We start from the raw sequence: 21,053 nt of genomic DNA, 5'->3' as shown, positions 1-21,053 counted from the left end.
TATATATATATATATATATATATATATATATATATATGTATATATATATGTATATATATGTATGTATATATGTATATATCTATATATATGTGTATGTATATATTTATATATATGTGTATGTATATATATATATATATATACATACATGCATACACACACAATGTGTGTGTGTGGTGGGATGCTCTCACCATCCCAGCTCCGTACTCTGCCTCTGTCTCCAGCCCGTCAGGAGGAGCTTACATAAGAACAGGGCAAAAATAGCAGCTGAGAGAGGAGGAGAGAGGAGGAAAGAGAGGGCTCTGCTGGCACGAAAACAGTGGTATTGGGACGACAGGGCGCTGCATAATCCTCACCACTATCCCACATACACACGCACACACACTGTACTTGAATGACAATGAAGAAATGACGAAAGCTGCTCGTTTTAACGGGGAAAAAACGCCTCCTGACCTGAAGTAGTTGATGTTGGTTTTTTTTTTATCAAGAAGAGACTGCAGTGGAACCAAAAAAGTAAAAGACAACGAAAAGAAACTCCATTAGTTTGTTCATTAGTGCTCTCTCTGCTGCAGTCTAATTGGTTTGCTCTACCAACTGCAGCAGCACCAAATTCACATTTACTTTTTTGGTCCACACTGAAGAATGCGAAAAGTCACCAATTACTAGGGAACATTCCTTAATTGCAGACACACTGACAACAGTCTGGCTGCTGAAATGTTTATTCACTTGTCTTTGTAATGATTTTATTTTTCCTCCCTTGAGATCTTGTTTTTGTTTTCCCATCTATTTAAGTCACGTGTGATACCAGAGTTGTGAGCAAAGAGTGACAGAAGAGAAGAGATGGAAAAGGCTTCCGCTGATGTCAGCTCCTGTAGAGGGTAAAAGATGAGTGAAGACACTCAGACTGAAGGCAAGACTCCATTTAAAGGTTGAAGAGTGCGACACACACTCAGTGGCGTGTCAATTATTGGTACAGTTTTAGTTTTCTGCCACTGGTAACTAGGTCTGGGAATCAGGAACAGGCTCTCGATGGTCCAATCCCTTGATTTCGTTATGTTGCTTGTTTTACGATTCCACAGATGCATTTGTCTGAACAAATTTGCACAATGACATCACACTCTGCCACTGCTGCCCTTTTTGTGTTTATAACATGGTGCAAAGTCAGACATTGTCATTCACAAAAATTTCAAAGACATGCAAAACTTTGACCATGAAAACGCAAAGAAATACCTACAGCATGCAAAAGACGTTTAGCCACACACCTTGTAATTAATTTCCTGTTGATAAGCCAATGTTAAAAATGGCATAGGCTTAAAGTTTTCTCAATCTTTCTTCACTACAGTGTATGAATAATGTCCATCCTCAGGGTGAAGTTGTCATCAGATTTATCAAATTACCACTACAAAATGAATGAACATGAAAATGGTGTGTTCCAAAAAACACTAACAGTGGCTAACTTTTAGCTATTTCTAGGATGTTTATTGTAAAGGTTCGGGGTGTGGCTAATATTTGGCTCTTTTCTTGCTACAGGTTCGGGGTGTCCTATGGCTAATATTTGGCTCTTTTCTTGCTAATCTTCAGCTTCTTGTTTTGTCTTTGTCCATATTTAGTTACCTTGGCTGTAAGTCAGCCTAATATTTGCCATCATGAAAATCATTTGGCAGTCTTCAGCTAATTCTTTACTAAGCTTCACATATTTGCCCCCATAGCCATCAAAAGCTAAAAACCTGTGATATTTGAATTATCCATTACATTGACATTATAGGACAGATGACATGAGAGATGCTTTACAGAACTGAACTATATGTTTTAGGAGGGCATTAAAATGCCCCCAAATTTTCACAGTTCTGTTTTTCCACCACCTTAGACACATGGACCATGGAGAGGAGGCAGTTTTCAGCAGATGTCATGTTTCTGTAAATGACTTGCATGATTTTTCAGAGGATTTTTTTCAGTTTATTCATTTAAGTGCAGTTTTATATAAAAGTTCCCTGGGTTAAATGTTATCAAGCCCCCTGACTCTTGCCAGACGGTGCCCTCCTACTCTCCTACTTTGTCAGATTTTTTTTTTTTTTTACCTCCTTTTGTGTTAAAGGCTGTCACTTTCTAATTTGCTGATTTACGGGTTGGAGCAATTAATTAATATTTTTGCCTCTTGTGGGTGTAGGTCGATGACCCCCAGGAGGCGGCGTGTGTGCATGGGCGTGACTCATCGCCCCTCCCCTTAATGTCCCACCTTCCATTAGCCTGTGCTTTCAGAGGCGAGGCTCTCATGCATAATGCAGAGGGAACAGGGAGGCTCTCATTAATAATTACTGCCGCCTTTGATGGATGGAGAAAATAACGATGGGGGCTGTTAAAAATGGAGCGACAGGGATGTAGGCAAAGGGGAGAGAGTTTTTGGATGGTTGCTGTTGTCGTCCTTTGCGCATTGTATACTTATGAAGGAAAATTCAGTGCTTGTGTTAAAAATCAAAAGCAACATTAGTGTTGTGGATGGTGTGAATATTTTGATAATAAATCGTGTGATGCTGAAGGATCCTTTAAACTGAGAGGCAGTGGTTTGGAAACAAGCAGTTATCTTTTGTCTTCTGATTGGGATATTTCACATCTTAAAAGTGCGTCTCTGTCATGTTAAAAAAAATCACTGCTTTTTTTTCCATGATATTATAGCTCTGACTTCTCATTGCCATCTGAAAGATTAATTATTTTGCAGTAAAGTGGATTTAATCAAATTAAAGAAGGGAAAATCATTAGTTTGATAGATGACAAGTTCTGTAATAATCATAATTATTATGCATAATTTGTGAGTGTGTAATTTTGCTTGGGTGTGTAAACGTGTTTGTATGTGTGTGTTTGTGTGTTGGGAACCTTGAGGTCAGCAGCAGGTAAGGTCAGAGGGAACAGCACAGCTACACCTGCTATCTAGCCAATGGCAGTAAAGGCTCTGGTAAACAGCCAATGGTGGAGTGGCTTGTTGGCCTTTGATGGAGTCGGCCACCATTAGCCTCTTCACTGAACAACAGCGCTGGGAGCAAAGATGGCCTATATCCAGCACTGCAGAGATGGAGGAAGGGAGGGAGGATTTAGAGGTGGAGGCACGAATGAAAGAGTTGATTAATTTAAATGAGGGAATATTTGTTAAAAAAAAAGAACACATTTGTCACAAACAGATACGACAAATATGTTCTAAATTCTAGGGAAAACTCTACTAAAAATATGCAGCATTTGTGAACAACAGCTTGTGTCCCTGTTCCATTTCCCAATGGTGTGCAACAAACTCCAAATATTTGAATATTCTTGATTATCAGTTGAATGTGCGGGTACATTATTGTTGATTTGATATGAATGTCACAATGTATGAGTTAGTGGTTAGTTACAACAGGACAGGCTGAGATGATGCTGCAGTGGGTGGTTTACACTGCAAATACACAATAAATCTTAGATTTAAATTCCAAATTCCAAACATGACTTTACACTGGTGTCTTGTATGGAACTTGTTTCATGTTGCATAACCTTTGAAATCTTATTTTGAGAGATTAAAAGCCAACAAGAATTGTCTTTTTGTTTCAGTATTTTAATTTTAATAGTTACACTGCATTTGAAAACAAGAGTAAAACAACATTCTCGGTTTAAGATGAGAAGCTCTCTTTTGTTTTCTTTCTGTCAGCACTCAGTGACCGCAAGTAACAGGGACATGTATTAAAGGGTTCTCCTTGAATGTTTTTTGTCCCCCTTTTCTTTGGATTATTTTTCTGTTTTTATTCAATGTCAGCTTCTATACTGATTGGTCGACTGGTTCCTTTACTGTCATTTTATGCCTCAAATAAAAAGGTTGACGTTTTGACTCATTTTCAGTACTCCCATTAGCCACATTTTCAGCCCCAGCAGCCAGCTAATTTCACTAAAGGAACACACATTGTTCAGTTCAATGTGAGTGTGTGAGCCAGCCAAACAGACATCAGCTACACTACTGTATGTCAGCAGCAACGTAAAAGACCGACAAGAGAGTTTTTGTCGCCAGGAGGTCGTAAATATCTTTAGTAGCAGGTTTTAGAGCAGGAAACAGAGTCAAACAATGTCTTGTGTTACAGGTCGTGTGTGTTGATACCAATACATCCATAACACGTTTCTGATCTGGCTGTAAACCAATAAATATTGAATACCTGTTGGCTCAAATATTTACTTACTACTCGTAAAAACTGCATTTTTTTTATTATTATTTCACTTAAAAAAATAACTACAGGAAAAATAATTCTTAACAAAAAGTAGTTTACAGAACGTGGTGTGGGCGGTGGGTCAGTTGTTTATGGTTTTGTGTTGGTTTGTTCCTAGAATATCCTGGTCTCCTGGTGTGTCTCAGTGTCTCTCAAGCTGTACCTGCAGTGAGGGGGTGGAAGGAGGGTGGGGAACAGAAACTGTGATAATGTAGTAATGCATTAACCATAGACTTGAACAGTGCTACAGTATATGTGTGAGTGCAGAGCATTAACAATTTATTCATTCATGACAAGGGCAATCTTTTTGCTCTGTTTCATTGAAAGTTGTAGGAACCCCTTCTCCAAGTCGGTGGGCTCTAATCTTGATGGAAATGTTTATTTTTGAAAAATAATTCAGATTATTGGCTGTTAAGAATGTTCTCTTTAGTCAAAATTCAAAGAAAAAAAGTTAGGGTCCAGGATAAGATCACAGATTAACAATGTTTCTAAAAATAAGTGTTTGAACCCTGAAGTTGTATTGTATTATTTAGGTGTAATTTCTTTGCAAGTTTTCTTGTCCCGTTCTGCTGTGTTGTTGCCAACTCCAACTTAGGCTCTGTTTATGCACAGCTGCGATGCAATACATCTACAGCTGCTTCAGCGTTTAAACAGAGCCGCTGAATACAAATCCAGTCCTTGTAGTGCATATGGCAGGCCTGCGTTTGGCGCAGGATGACTGGGTGCAAAGACCAGGTACATACTGTGTTTACCAACACAACCCTGATTTCCTACACACTAGCCCTTTAAATATACCACTAATCTTTGGAATCTGTTTGATTGGAAATGTTGTTGCCTTGAAGTTGAATTTGACCAAAGGGACAGTGTTGGGGATGAGGGGAAAGTCTGTTGTCAAGATAAGCTAAGCTGGTGTTAATGATTCAGAGATAAACTTTAGTGGAAAGCATGCACTCGGAGACAAGACTGAAGGGATTCAAAGAAAAGAACAACACTGTGCTGGTTAAACAAAAACTAACAGGTCTTTTTAAAGGGTGGAGACCGTTTGAGGTTTGATGGCTGTGGATACAAAAACCTTTACTGTATTGTAGGATCTGAACAGTAATGGCAGCTGCTCGATGTTCCAACCCAGGTACACTCAGCCCAGACCTGTGCCATATACACTGATGTAAAGCTGATGAAAATTTTGACAGTGTAAAGAACAAAGGAAAATAATTCACCTGACTATCAACACTCCAGTCTGTACACCAACAGATTTTAAGCCTCTTTAATAAAAACCTGAATCTGTTCTTTGAATGTATTAAAAGCATCATCACTAAAAGATGCCGGATGATGACATGACTGTGAAAACTGTGTTTGATCCAGTCATTACCATTCTTTTACCTGCGTCTTTGTGTGTGTGTGTGTGTGTTGTTTTCACACAGGTATGAGGCAAATGAACGACCGTGGCACACAGTATCGTTCAGCCATTTACACATCAAACTCCACCCAGCTGGAGCTTGCAGTGAAGAGTAAAGTGGTCTACCAGCAGGTACATTCCCCCTACTCAACATCACACCAAACCTGTTTAGACCAGGTATTAACACTTGTCCTCAGTGATGGGATAACGCCTATTAAGTAGAGATCAGAAGGCTCCCAGTGCGTCCTCAGTGGCTTGATCACAGACAGTGGATTCAAAGATGATTGGGGCACACGTGGTCTCATTTATGATCACGCATCAAAGCAATCTGTCCCTGCAATGAATAACAACCTGCTACCTAAGCTAATGTCACCTGACCCTACAGAGAGGGGTGCTCCACTGATGTTCCCCTACAGCTTCTGTTTCATCTCCTCTGTCAGTTACAAATCTGACAATATAGGCCGAAAAAAAACAACGTACAAATGGGTAGAAAATGCCCAAACAGCTAAGAATTAGCTACCGGTATAACAAGGGTGTGAAGTGTAAAACATAAGGACAAAGTTCAGCTAGACATATGGCAAAGATATCCAACAGTTTAACTCAAAAATAGCCTAACAGAAAAAAATTGAAAAAGTTCAATAAATTATGCAAATTTCCCCCAAAAAAATTGACCTAGAAATGATCCTAAGGTTAAAGATAATCACAATATCATATTCTTAAGTGTTTACAAGTAAATATTATCGTATCATTGACTAACATTTTGCCATAAATATTGTTAGTTTTTAGGCTAATTTGGCCAGGGATGTAGTTAAAATTAACCACAATAGTAGCTAATTTGCTACATTTTTACAAAAATATCTCAGAAAAAGCTAGTGGTTAGTTCTTAAGTAAAAATATGAAAAAAAGACTAAAATTGGTCGTACTGAAAAAAGCTAAAATTGAGCCAAAGGTGACAAAAATGTTTTTAATATTGCCTTATGTCTGTCTAAAAATTGCTGAATTTTTTTTTTATTTTTGCCGTTACACTGGGCAGAGCTTGTGCGTGTGTGTGTTTGTTGTCACAGTGATTTGAATAATAAACCCGTGTGTGTAGTGGCGACCTCTCAGCCTTAGCCTGTGTTTAGTTAAACAAACCTCCTCTGCTGTTGATCTTCATCTCCACCTAATCTCTACACCCTGTCTTTGAACAGTAGAGAGAAAGAGGGTCCACAGGTCATCAAAACTCATTTCTACACCCCTGTCCTTCAGTGGCACACGCGTCCTGCCTTTGTCCTCCATCCATCTGTGGGTCCATCTATCCATCCATCCATCCAGCCGTTGATCCCTCCGTCAGTTTGCTGAACTAATGTCCCTGCCCTCTCTTTAAACAGCATTCATGGACAAGCTGGTGGGGGGGGCAAAGGGCAGAAAATTATCATTGTCATGGTAACTTAGGAGACCGGGGGTCAGATGTCACAGGCACCTCTGCCCATGTTGCCATGACAGCAACATCCCAACCTTGGCCTTGGGCTTGGGTTAGAGGTCAGAGCGAAGTGGCAGCTGGGAGCAGGAAGATGGAGGAGGGAGAGAGGGGGGAGTTAAAGAGAGTGGTGGAAATCAGATCAAAGAGCAATGACTGACAGGTTATCAACCGACACACACACACACACAGTTTTTTGTGTTTTGTGAGCACTTCATATAGACAACTCACATCCTAACCTCAATTACAAATATATGGTTCATCTTAATCCTTATTATATGCTCTCATTCACTTTCATTCACTAGAACTTCACCCCCAAAAAATGTCCTCACCGGTATAGCTGCACCAGAAACACACACGCACACAGAGATGAAATGGATACATCCTGAATACAGCTGGATTTGTTGTCAGAATATATTAACTTATTTACTTCAAAAACAGGAGGAAAAACTTTTTTATTTCCTTTCAAATCTCCTGACATTGAAAACAGTTGACATAACAATCTCACCTCGCCCTCCCTGTGTCTGCCGAACCAATTTGGTGTTCAAATTTACATATTTCTTCTACACACTGTTAACATCATCTCATCCATTTTCTCCGTAAATTAGAGTCTCGCAATCTTTCCCTGACCTTGTAAACCTTGTTGACAGAATGAGTCGAACCTGTAACAGCTTAATTATGGCAACAGGGAAAAAACACAGTCATTTTAAAAGTCATTGTATCCTGATTTATTTATACTGTTATTGTTCTTTTTTTTAAACAGGAAGAAGCTCATACTGTGCCAAATACTGCATGTGGTTATTCAATTCCCCAAACGCTGACATTCTATTTTAAGCATTCATTTGCAAGTGTTTGCTGCGAGCTACAAACATTAAGAAATGCCAAGAAAAATTACATGATTTCACTGCTGCATAAATATGCAAATAAAACGGGTGTAAACAAGAAAACAAGCGGAGGGTTCATTTAGTTTTCTAGCGCAAAACTGAAGCAAAAATATCATTTTTACAGTTTGAATCCAGTATATCCAGAAGAGAGTGTCCAGGATTATTCCTCCCTTTCTTCCATCCTCCCTTCCCACAGTCCTTCCTTTTTCCCAGCAGCTTTGCTGACACCACTGATCTGTCAGCGACTTCAGTGGTACCTCAGTTTCTTCTGGAGGCCGCTGGGACACATTCTGTCCTAAAGCAGCTGACACACACACACTGAACCAAAATGGCAGCTTCCTGTGAAATGGCCGTTTTGCTTCATACATGCTGAGTCTAACAAAAGTCTGGAGTGGAAATTAAAAACTTTTTTTTATTACCGTGTTGCTATTTTAACGTAAGGTTTGGTTCAATTTAGTTTTTATGCTAGGACTTATCTAGGTTCTTACATACATATATATACACAGTCTATTTTGTTAGATAACTTATCTAGGTTCTTATATACACATATATATATACACAGTCTATTTTGTTAGATTTCATTTTATGTTTAAAATTTAATTATGTAATTTATTTCCATTGTTCCTTTGTGCTAAGTACAATTTAAGAGAAAATCTTAACTTAATCTTAAAAAATTCAGGGATATCTGGCTAACTTATATCTTGCCACGCATACTTTTTTTTAGGTAATTTCTCTTCTTTTTTACCTTGTAAAAAATCTAAAGAGTTTTTTGCCTTCTTGGCTTAAATTTCCACCATTTCTTTATTCATATTTTCCTTTTATGTTATAATTTTTGAGAAAACGTCTTAAAAACTCACCCGTTTTAGCCATTTCTAGGATAATTTAACGGCACCATTTTAATTGAACAGCTCCCTTTTGCCATCCCGCCTGCACTCCCCCCCATACTGCCCCCTATCTGCCCTGCAAGCATTTGTTTACAGTTGCCAACACTGGGAAACAAGAAGGACTCTTCTTCAATTTGTATACAATAGACCTGAATGAGAAAAAAATTACAGTAAAAACCACATTTCTTTTTACCACTGGCAGCCATCTTGGCTTTGATTGTAGGAACTTCTCTGTTCCAATATGCAGGGTGGTGACCTTTCTACTCATAAATCTGGGTCATGTCTGGGTACAGTGGCTTTGAATAGTCCAAATGTGCTACTAGACTCTTTATGCTCCTAGAGTAACTGACAAACTCCAAACCAAAATGGCCGCCTGCTGTCCCGAAATGGCCGCTATGCTTTATTAACGCTGAGTTCTTAAGAACATCTGGTGTGAACATTTGAGGCAGGGTTTTCGAGGCCTGTCTGAGCCCCTGGGATCGTGTATGTGTTCATCCCGTCTCTGTGTGTGTGCGTGGGTGTGTGTGTGTGCTCGTTTTGTTACCTATATGCAGTAGGGTTATTTCTGGCACCATTATTGATGTTTTTAGGACCCGTAGTCCTACTGGGGACCAACACTTTGTTCCTAATGAGGCAAACATGTCATTTCTGGGCTCTGGTAAAATTTAGGATGAGAATGTGAATTGTAGTTGGGTTAAGTGTTTCTGGTAAGGGTTTCAGAAAGGGCTCCGTTAGGGCTGCACAAGAGGGGAATAAAAGGAGTCGATTATCTCCAAAAGAAATATCTGCGTGAACCCATGACTCTGGTTTTGCCAAGGTGGCAACCAACGATTCACATGTGCACATTCACTGACTTGACATAGGAACACACTCACAGACATAGGTTTGGCACATCCATGCGGCACGATGAATAATTAACCCAAACCAAGAGTCTCTTCTGCAGGGCTTTCAGTTTCTTAACTTCAGCACTGGAGATGGAGGGGAGGCAGGGTGGGACAGGGGGGAGGCAAGGCAAGGCAGAAAAGCTTGTTTAAGCGCTGGAAAGAGAGGGAGCAGGGAGGAGGGGTGAGGAGGAGAGGGGAGTTCGCTATAATGAAATTTGAAATTTGCAGAACATCAAAGGCTTCTGTAGCCGAGCCTCTGTGGCAGCGAGGAGCAGAGAGGAGGAGGAGGAGGAGGAGGAGGAGGAGAGCATCTCTTTCCTCTCCTTCTGTCTACCCCATCTCTCACTCACTTTCTCTTTTACCCCTTTTTCTCTGCTAAAATATGTCTCTACAGAGCTGAGTGGGGGTGAGAAAAGAATGGGAGTTGGGAGTTGATTAAGCGGAGGGTGGGGGTGGGTCAGAGATTGGTTGGATTTGGAGGAGCGAAAAAAACCGAGAGAACGGGTTCAGAGAGAGTGTTTGTGTGTGCGTGTGTGTGTTGGTGCATGTATGGAACAATAGGTTTTATCAGTCCAGCTTGAATATTTAGTCTGTGTGTCTCACACATACACGTGTGTCGGGCCTTGGAGGCTGAGTGTGTCCTCTGATAAGGCATCCTCACTTAATGAGCTTTAAAAAGGGGGGTGGAGGGGAAATGCAGGGGTTTGGATGATGGGTGGTTAAAAAAAAAAAAAAAACACGAGTATCATCCAGGACAAGAGGAGTGTCTTGAGGAGAAGCCCTGAGCTTCTTGAAAACAAGCGTTGGCATCAGCAGCTTCTGTAACTGAGCCTGAAGCTCACGTGTTTTATTTTGGAAAGTCAGATCTGCAGTTGCAGCTGTTTAGCTCTCACATATTACATTCTTTCAATTCTGCTCTTTAATTATTCAGTTTTTGTTTAACCACTACAAACTTTACTGGTTCAGGGCTTTTTGTGTATCTTTTTGGGTGACATTGCTACTTCTGCTTTGATTAAGGCTGTTTTGACTTTTTCTGATCATATTTTCTGTCTACATTTCAGCTTGCTTTAATCTATGGCTAGTTTTGACTAACGACATATTTGAAATGTTTTTGCAACAGCTCAGCTAGAATATCCATGTTTTGGCTTTGTTTCACCTTTTTGCCTAATCGTTTTTTTATTCTTTATGATGAATGATTTTTTTTTTTGCTATTCCAGACCTATGTCTCAGCTGGAAATATCTCAGCCCTCTCTGATTCCTCAGTAACTATTTTGACATAGTTTTAATAAGTAGTTACAAGTAATTTACCTGTCTTTGTTACTACTTTTTATCTAATTTAGTAGCCTTAGGTTGTGTCTATATTTCTGCCTGTCCGTACATTATTTTAAACTATGTTAAGTCTAATGTTAGTGTTTTGCTTTTGGAGTTATATTTGAATTTAAGGTTGGATTTTGGTCCCTTTTTAAAAACTCTTTGTTAACTTTTCTCTATTTTTTTCTGTATTTTTTTTGCCTGATTTTTAACCCACCTTAAACATTTTTTTCCTTACATATGTATTAACTTTAGCCCTCACCCTACCAGTCCTGCATTTGAAAACCAACAAATAAAATATATAGATAGCTTTGACACTCAATATATTTAGCAATATATATATATATCTATATTTTAGGTAGGTTGACCTTATTTATATAATTAAGATTCCTATATTTTAGGTAAGTTGACCTTATTTATATAATTAAGATTCCATTAAACCAAACTTTTGACCAGGTGTAAGATGATTTAAGTTTCTTAGGGGCCATTTTTTGTAAACATTTAGATTCTTCTATTTTCCACTACAGTTTCTCTGTTTCTTTGCTGGATAAAGAATTGAGCTGCTTCTTATTCAAACCTACCATTTATACCAACGGCCCTAATACTCAAAAAGTGTTGTTTTATTCCTATGTTTTAATATTGCGTGTCCCATTTCTGCTTGATGTTTTAAATCTTAACTTTTCTAGTTACGAAAAAGTCGATTTTGGATAATCACTGCAATTGGGGAGAAAACTGCAGTGACAGAGGTGAGAAAACATGTTAAACCAGCAAATCATACAGCATTATGAGAAGTGCAGCAGTGCGTGACTGCGTAAATGGCAGAATTGAGGTCACGTTAGTCTTCAGACGTCGTCACTGTGAGTCATCGGGTGTCACAAAGTCTGTATTCCTTCCCCTCCACTCTGCAGTCGTTGGCCCTGTTATAACTGTAGGTAAAACACACATTAAGGAGGAGGAGTGAGCGCACACTTCTACCCTGCCTTCTCCACCTCCTCCATCCCCTCTTTCTGTGTGTCACATCCTATTTGTGTTCCAGGGTCGAGTCTGTGGTGATGGTCATGGTAAGAGGGGCCTTCACCCTCTCTCTCTCTCTCTCTCTCTCTTTCTCTCTCTCTCTCTCTCGCTTGGCTGGAGAGCAGGGACAAGTTGGAAGCAGGAATACATCGTCTGTGTTCACATGGGAGAAAGAGAGGGTGAAAAAAAGAGAGGGATGAAGTCATTCAGCCATGTCTTTGACAGGGAAGACTTTTCGACAGGCAAGAAGAAAGAAAAAAGAAAGTCAAAATACACACACACACATTCAAACACAAACACGGGATTTCAGGAGGACATCAGCTTAATTTGTATCATAAAGTAAGGGATAAAAGTTCTTCTATTTTTTTTTTTTTACAATTGTTCATCTTCTATCGCCTTATCAGTTGTGGGTTTTGGGAATGGGGGAGGAATGGGGGAGGTAGAGCCAATCCCAGCAGTCCAGCGAGGACAGTGTTACACCCTGGACAGTCCTCCAGACCATCACAGGGTAAACAATTATTCACAGCCGTACATTCATAGTTACGGTCAGTTTAGAGTGGACAAACTTTTAGGCAGGGGCACTGACCACTCATCCATCGTGTGGCCCTAAAATCTCATAATAATCCCTTTAATTTCCTCCCCTTTTACCAGAGTGTCAGTTCCAGATGCAGTGAAGCCTCTCCACATCAGTATTCTCCCACCTCTGTGTTTTCCTAATGCCACATCGCTCTCTCTTCCTATCTCAAACAAACTACAGGCAGAGTTTTATTTTTGTCACGTTGACCAGAAACAGTATTTTTCGTGTCTGTGTTTGCCCTTTTCCATGTTGTCCAAACGGACTTCAGTCTGACTTGAAGCAGAAGTGATGTTTGTCTTGGTTTTTAACCTCACACTGCGTTCTTGGGCAAGATTCTATCAGTTTTGTTTTATATCCTGAATGTTATTTTTCAGTCTTTAGACGCATGTTTCTTTTTCTTTTATTTTCTAGTGAATTTCACACCCCTTGTTTGGCACTTTTGTCAGTTTTCCTCAGTAAAAATGTGGTTCTCTTTGAACGTCTTGGTAACGTTTGTCTCTCATCTTGAGAATGTCTTAATAACCTTGCATGTCCTTCTTTTTGTGAGCATCAACAATTCCTTTTCACAGTCCTACGTTTTTTTTTTTTTTCTTTTTGCAAGGATTTTCTGACAAGTGACAGCTCAAACTCTTAACTGAGTTTTCATATGGATTGTAAATGTGAAAGAAAAAACTTCAGTGTTAACGTCAGAGTTTTTGGAATAGGGTGAAACACTGACTTTCAGGATCATTTTTGAACCAGTTATTTTAGGGCTTTTGTGAGGCTAAAAAGAAGACCATTAGCTTCCCCCCAAAAAAACATTATCGCTGCTGTCTCGGTGTAAAAGGAGCTGGCATATATAGAAAAAATCAAGAATTTTGTTTTCACAATTATGTCCCCAACTGAAAAGCTGAACATCCTTATTGAATAATGCATGTACCCCTGGTACATTTCCTTCAGTTTCACTCCATTCATGCCAACACTCGTCTTAAGGTTGTTGTTTTTTTTTTTAATTTGCCCTCTTCATCTTAGCCATTTTACCCTCCACAAATCCTCCCTTCGTTCTATCACTGCTGCTGCTGCTGCTGCTGCTGCTGCTGCAGTAGTGTGGGAGCGAAACAGAGAGAGCAAAGCCACGTAAGGTTATACACAGCGGCGTGACGCCGTGCATTCTGATTTATAGATCTAAAATGGCCGCCATGTTGTGACTGCTGCTGTAGGGAGCAGGGTGGAGAGTGAGGGGAGTGGTGCGGGGGAGTACAGTGTATACCAGATTTGAATGGCAGACCTTTTTCCTGGTTGTGTGTTTGTGTCACGTGAAGCGCTCCAAGCCCTGGAGGCTTCGCTGCTACAATAGTTTTCTTATGATGACTAATTAGGCCATGAGGTGCACACTGTCTGTGGGCTTTCTAATATACACCAGCAGAAGGTCTGTGTGACTGTTTTTATACAGCCTAATGTGTCAGTCAGTGTAGTACATTTGCTGCTCCGTGTTCCGGGCTTCACCACATCATGCTGTGCTTCGTGGACACTGGTTCCTTCCTGCGGGGGAACCAGAGTCCTCTACACCGTAGCAGCAGCCGCTGAGGACTTAGAGGTCAGCTGCTGCCTCTGCCTCTGTGTGGGACACGGTTTTGATTTACTGACTCCACTGCATCACCCCCAGCTAAGGCACACACAGACACAGCTGGTATCATACTGCCTTCATGTGGACAAAAGGACACATTACCCCTTTCCGTTCCCTAACACGATGTCCTTGTTTTACGTAACATTTTGGACACAGCGTGCCACCGGTTGTTTATCTAAAATATATATGCTTCATTTAAGTGGTAAATATGTAACCATGCTTCTTTAAGTCACACAAACCCGTTATTAAGTTTCATGGGCTTTGTTCTAGTCAAAACTCATTGTTTGTAAGGAAAAAACTCAAGGTAAATGTATGTAATGCATTAATTACTAGAAACTATCCAAATGACAGTTTAAAAAAAAAGAGAAGAATTTCCAAAATTCTAAAGAATGTTGACTGTGAAACAGCTGCAACGTTGACATTAGAGCTAAATGTTGTTGTTGCGTATGTGAATGTCACAGCTTGAATAAAGAAAGTAGCAGTTTGAAGATTTGAAAAGCTAAAGTTCAAGCTAAGCCATAGCATTGTTAGCATCAGTTTTCAGAGGATTGTTTTGGCAGGTTGAACCAGGGCTTAGTTAAATAATACACGTGTTTATTGTGATTCTACTGCTCTCTGCCAGAACACACCTCAGGTACCCACTGTTCAGACCTTCAGTGAGCTACGTGCAACCTATTTGTTGCCCACAGAACGTCCTCAGAGCAACTCCAGCATGTTGTGCTGTCAGCTCTCTGGAGCATTCATCTACAGAGGATTGAGTGTTTGTATTATTATACAGAGGAAACCACTGGGCACAGCAAGGAAACCTTTGATATATCTGTCAGGTCTTTACACCTACAGTGATCCAGGGTTAGCTGCTCTTCTGCTGTGTTTGATGCCTCCTCCTGGAGACGTTTAGAGGAAAGTCTGAAAGAGTAAAAGTATCTGAAGGAGTTCTTAAAAGAGTGCCTGTATTCTTTTATGCTATGTCCCACCGAGGGCCAATGAGACAAGCTACACTACAGAGACAGTGCAGTATATGAATATATATGTGTTTCTTTCTTCTGTCACGCCATCACCTGGAGTTCTAGGTGCAGAGCAGGAGCATTCCAGTTTTCTACTGAGAGATGTACTGTATAGGATCATGAAGCAGATTCCAGACAGGAAAATACAAACTGCATTTCAAGGAAAAAACAATTGCAGTAAAACCTAAAGTCTGTCTTTGAGTTGTGTACTTGAATCTTTATTTAACCGGCAAAGAAATGACTTTTAGTATTTTAAACATTAAAAAAATAATCATTTAAAAATATTGAATACTTTTTTAATCAACAGAATATTTTACCCCCTGCAGAACCCCAGTGGAGCCCCCCAGAGTCTTTTCTTATGTAGAAATAACAGTGAAGAATTTGGAATTGTTTTACATAAATCGAATTGAAAATTGATTGATTTAAATGAATACCTGCTGTTATTAATGAGCACATGAGTGGTCTTTATTTTAATGTTTCCTTTTAATATTCCTAGGAGTTGGATAAAAGTGGCTACGGCCGCATCACTACGGAAATCCTTGAAGGCCAGCACTTCTTCTACGCTGAGGACTTTCACCAGCAGTACTTGAAGAAAGTTCCTATCCGCCATTGTGCTGTGAAAGGTACTGGTGTCAAGTGTCCCGTTGGAGCCAGAACGACAGAAGCCTCATAGGAAAAGGTGAAACTAAATCAGTTTATGGCATATTTGTTTATTTATACACGTCAACCCTGTTGATTATTTTCTTTGTGACATACAGTAACATAGAGCAAAATATGTGTGGTATGTATTCAATATATATAGTACACATACATATGTGTCGCCGTATCTTTGCGTCCGCCAGGTGGTGCCATTTATCACTAAATCACTGAAGCCGCGAAACACGTTAAAGTCGACATAGCAACGTAAGAACATAAAAGCATCAGTTTGATAGAGTTTATTGTCAGTAATTCTCATATTTGCTGGAACACTGACAGACTTCAGACGATACGTATTTAGGACACATTGTATTTGTATTTTATTCATCATGATGTTTATTGAAGCTGAGCTCTTTTTTTCAGTTTGATAACAGTAGGTAAGGGACAGGCTAATATGAGTCATTGTGGCAAACAGACACACATTCAGAAACTACTCACACTGAATGTAAATGACACACTCCAGCCACTCATGTGTGCAATATGAAGCTCACTTAAACTCTCACATTACTCCCACCCAGCCTATAATTATGAATAAAAGTCCCATTTAACATCATATAATTATATGTCACACAGAACCCGTCGTTTACAGAATCAGCTTTCATTACAATGAAACACATGAAACAAAAACCTTTAAAGGCACTCAGATATGAAAATAACGTGAAGTTTTGACTCCAAAACATGGAGATTATATCTGGAGTGAAAAAAAAAAAAAGCTTTTTGGTCGACCGCAGTTGTGTGATTCACCACGCTCTTGTTTTCCCCCTCCCTCTCTTCTGTCTCTCTTTCTCTCTGTGTCTGTGTCTGTGTGTGTGTGTGTGTCACATCCTGACACCTGTGTGTAGGTGTGGACCGGGGCACAGGTGCAGGTGCAACCTCTGAGGGCCTATTTTAATATTGGGACAGATATTTTTGCATGTGCCTGCGTGCAGTGTGTGCGTGTGCGTGTGTCTCTCTGTGTGTATGTGTGTCATGTGTAAAGTTGTGGCTTGCTTGATGGAACCGCGTTGAGCGGTGTGTGGTTGTGTCAGCTAGCTGTTTTCTAGACCTGCTGTCATTTTTTGCAGGCTGTTGTTTTTGACATGTGCATGAAAAGATAAGCTTTTCATGAAGTGATTTTTATTTCCTGATGGCTTGAAACACAAAAGACATATAACAGCTGGGTTTTGTTTCATTCAACACCTGAGAGCTAACGCCTCCCATGACACTAAGTCCTAAACCAAACCCAGGCTCGAGCTAAAAATGACTTAACTTGTTTTTAACGTTGAAATGATTGATGATTGAAAGTCTAAATTACCTAAAGGATGACTAGGAATTTGTTCCTATTTACCATCATAGTACTAACTTCCTGCTAGCAAAAAATAGCATAACATTAGTACAGAAAATTGATAAAGAGAACTTAAGCTTAGGGTCAAAACAGCTAAATAAACTGTTTCCAAATGGTTGGTAAATCCGTATTAAAATTACTGTCGTAATGGTTGGTAAATCCGTATTAAAATTAGCAATGTATTTGTTCAAACAAAATTAAGTACATGCATAAAACTAGCATAAATGTAGCCTGAGACAGTTTAGGAAAAGCGAACTATGTATACCTTAGGTGATCGCAAGACTTTATAAATAAATGTATAATAATTGAATGCTAGGACAGTGCATTTGACAATTATTTAATAAACTTAGCTCAAAGTAGCATCAGTCCGTATCATCTAAATAAAAAATAGGCAAGAAATGTATCCAAGACATTGACTTAAGTACTCCAGGTCGGCCAAAGATGGTAAAACTGTGGGCTAGATATGGCTAAATAAGCTAATAATCAAAGCTGGCCTGAACTCTAATCAAACCCTCAGGTAATTGTGGCCATGATTGGACCCGAGGTCAGACTTCTGCATCAACATTCCTGTTGTGACAGAGTAAGTGCAGTAAAATAGTCAACATGTTCCTCTGAGCGGCCCTGTCTTTTCTTTGTGACTGATCTCAGGTCAGTAGGAAGCTCTGCTGTGAGATATGAACTCTTTGTTACCAGCTGTGGAGCCACTAAAGGCCCCTCAGCAAACAATAGTGTAGGTCCGGTGGGCATACTAGTCCTGCATTGAGGCTTGTTCTGCTTCAGTGTTTGTGTATGCATGCGTACATGAGAGGACCCTTCAATTCAATGGCTACAGTTTCATCCAGTGCAAAGATGTACAAAGAAAATGCTTTTATACTCATGTAGCTCAGAGGGGTTCTGCTATAATGGAGACAGAGGTCTGTAAATCCTTTTTACTGAACTATGGTTGAAATGAACAGGACATGTCCAAGAATAAGGCCTGGGGCCATATAATTGGCTTCTCCATGTTATTATATTCTGTATCTTAGAAATCAAAATGTACTCCTGCTGGTCAGATTTGAGTATTACACTAAGTTGTTTTGAAACTTTGTCTCATTCAATTTTGTTTTTCCTAATGTTTAGCTCTTTGTGGCCTAATACCTAGCAACTAATTTAATACATTTTTGAATATCTTTTGACTGCATTCTGACTAACAAAGTAAGTGTTTTCTTAACTGATGGGTAATTGACTTAAGAATTATCTATTTTGGGCTAGCTATTTATTAGCTATTAGCTATTTTAGCTAGTTTCATTTTTGCTACGTTTGGGCTGTACATTTATCTGTTTTGACTTAACGTTTACATGTTCTAATGTTTAGTCACGTTATACTGTGTTTAGTTTTATTTGGTTAACATTTAACATCTGTCTTTCAGGTAAATCAACCTTTGCCACTACTTGTGAATATGTTCTTGGCTTTTTTCAGCTCCTTTGGTTGGCTATTTATTTATTAACATTTTAGTTGTTTTTTTAAAGTCTAGCCTTTTTCTGTGATTTTGTACTTTTTTGGGTCAAACTTTTGTTATCAGTCAGCTATTTATATTTGTGTTGTTTAAATAGACAATATAATAAAATTAATATATTAATTTATTTATCACCCAATTTAAAAATAATCTATCTTCCAGGTATCTTTTGTGTATTTGTTGACCCCACTCTTTTGTTTTGTTTTTTTGGCACAGCAGGAGCATTTGCCCCATAAGTTTATATCATTACCAGATATTGCCCCACTAAAGGTTTGGACCCTGTGCTCCAACTTGCACCTTTTATGAAATACTGTTTGTCTCATATTCATCTGAGATATTAGAGACTAGTCTGTCAACATACTCATGAACATAGGGAACGTTAGAGTTATAGAAACGTGTGATGTGGTTCAGGATTTCTATGAAACAGGGAGGTGCTGTGTTTATCAAAAGTGTTCTGCACTTATACCCAAATATGTTCACACACACACACAAACACACACACCAACGCAGACACATACAACCACTCTGTGTTGGCCCTGTACCGCTGCCTAATGCAGCAGGTATCGCCCACGCAACAGAAACAAACCCTCCTAAAAGACACCTTGCAGAGACGTGCACCCACACAGATTTCGTGCACTCTGATCTGTTCTCTGTTGTGTCCTCCTTTCACAGCTTTTCATTTTTCTTCCCCAGTGACAGCTCCAATACATCTTACACTGTATGTGTATATACTGTACTATACCATTGGGCCACTGAAAGCAGCTTTGTGTTATTCTTCTTAAGATGCAGCGAAAACAATTTGTTTTTTGTATTTTTTTGTGAGACACCAACGTAGCATTGTTCGGTGCGCTTTAAAAATAGAGCAACAGCAGAGTGGTATCCTCTGGTGCTGTCCTCCCAGCTGGAGACGTGGTGTGTCTTCTTGTCCCGCTCCTCCTGTAATTAGTTATCTGCACTGTAGCAGAAACAGAAATGAAGTTCTGTATGTCTACGGCCGTGTGTAACTTCTGCAGATGTTTACAGTGGGTATAAAAAGTCTACGTGTCATATTTTTAGGTTGAGACGTTGGTCAGATGTCTCGGCAGTTTTTGTCTTATTTACACTGTACCTGTGTTTTTCAACCTTAGGGTCAAGACCCCAAGTAGGGCCAGCTGGTATTCAAATGGTGTCGATGTAAATGTCTAGTAATTTTAGAAAAAGCATTATTGATAAAAATATGTTTTACACCAATTATCATTCTTTTTAAAATTTTAAACATCTTTAACAACTCTATTTCCTCTCTCTCGTGAACATGAATCAAGTTCAAAGAAAATGCAGCATATAGAAAATATCTGAGCTGGTTCATCTTGATTGACAGCTGCTGTGACATGCCTAAAACAAAAATGTCTCGGAGGTCGCTAGAAATGTGTGATGTCAAAATATGGTCACAAGCCAAAAAAGGTGGGAAACCACTGCTGTAGCCCTCGCTTTATAAGACTTTAAAGAATTCATGTCCAAGTTTAGCCAAAGTGAGATATACAGTATAGATCTCTGTTATGTCGTGTTGCTTAATGACTCTGTTGTGCTTCACTTCCTCGTCATGACAACTCTCTAACTGTATCCCCTGTATTTCCAGTAGTAAAGTTTTTGAGTGTAATTTGAGATGTAAAAAGTTCCCACGTTTTTATTTCCTTCTTAAATATCACAGATCTCCGGCATCTTTAAAGCGGACGAAGCCGACTTTGCCTTCCTGTATGGTGCATACTTTTCTCACATGATATGGGAGTTGTGTTCAGGGTTTTTTTTTTTCCTACAGATGCCAGATGTGTTTGCGTACCCTCCCCAGCTCTGCCCTCTCTTCCCTCCCCTCCCTCTGGTTCCTGCATGGACGCAGGGTCTCAATCAGAGCATCATGGCTCCAGGAACCGGAGCACAGCAATGTCTCTGTGCTGCCCAGAGAAGTGCAGCCTTGTCTGGGTCAGTGCATCTGCGGCCTGGGGGAGAGTTGGGGGTAGAGCGTGAACCCTGGTGCCCTTGCGTACTGGTTTCACTCAAGGTCAGTTGTCCGGCAGCACAGATTGACCCTTGAAATCTGCACAGAGAGCGAGAGGAAGATAGAGAGATAAGGGCTTTTCAAATACAGTAGATCTGCAAACAGTCAGAGAATTCTCTCAGCCGTGCACACTGAAATATATCCTCCGTCACAAAGTTTGCTTTTTAAAACAATAAATTGATAATTGTGCACATCCTGCACACAAATACATTCTTTAAAGAAAAGATTGTCAGGAGCTTATTCTTCTTTCTGCTGGGAATAGTGACTGGTTGG

The 21,053-nt window shown here is 39.6% G+C and overlaps 1 protein-coding gene and 1 long non-coding RNA gene across 3 annotated transcripts in view; one reads left to right on the top strand and one right to left on the bottom strand.

Annotated features, from left to right (window-relative positions):
- Positions 1-21,053, top strand: part of msrab (methionine sulfoxide reductase Ab) — a 73,652-nt gene that overhangs the window by 23,318 nt on the left and 29,281 nt on the right. Inside the window, exons 5-7 of one of the 2 annotated variants that reach the window (XM_017035606.2) lie at positions 5,636-5,742; positions 15,730-15,912; positions 16,772-17,353. In XM_017035606.2, the coding sequence (XP_016891095.1) occupies positions 5,636-5,742; positions 15,730-15,906 (284 nt within the window). In that variant the 3' untranslated portion in view covers positions 15,907-15,912; positions 16,772-17,353. Of the gene's footprint in view, positions 1-5,635; positions 5,743-15,729; positions 15,913-16,771; positions 17,354-21,053 lie in introns of those variants that run through there. The other variant, XM_025054497.1, reaches the window with a different exon arrangement.
- The window catches only part of LOC112486841 (uncharacterized), a 29,766-nt gene continuing 26,125 nt past the window's right edge, over positions 17,413-21,053 (bottom strand). The window contains exon 3 of the long non-coding RNA XR_003049387.1: positions 17,413-20,819. This is a non-coding gene — a long non-coding RNA (uncharacterized LOC112486841). The remainder of the gene's footprint in view (positions 20,820-21,053) is intronic.

The sequence above is a fragment of the Cynoglossus semilaevis genome, chromosome 1 (assembly GCF_000523025.1).
Source record: "Cynoglossus semilaevis isolate Cse_v1.0 chromosome 1, Cse_v1.0, whole genome shotgun sequence".
Classification (NCBI taxonomy): domain Eukaryota; kingdom Metazoa; phylum Chordata; class Actinopteri; order Pleuronectiformes; family Cynoglossidae; genus Cynoglossus; species Cynoglossus semilaevis.
This window is presented reverse-complemented; position numbering and strand designations above follow the sequence as displayed.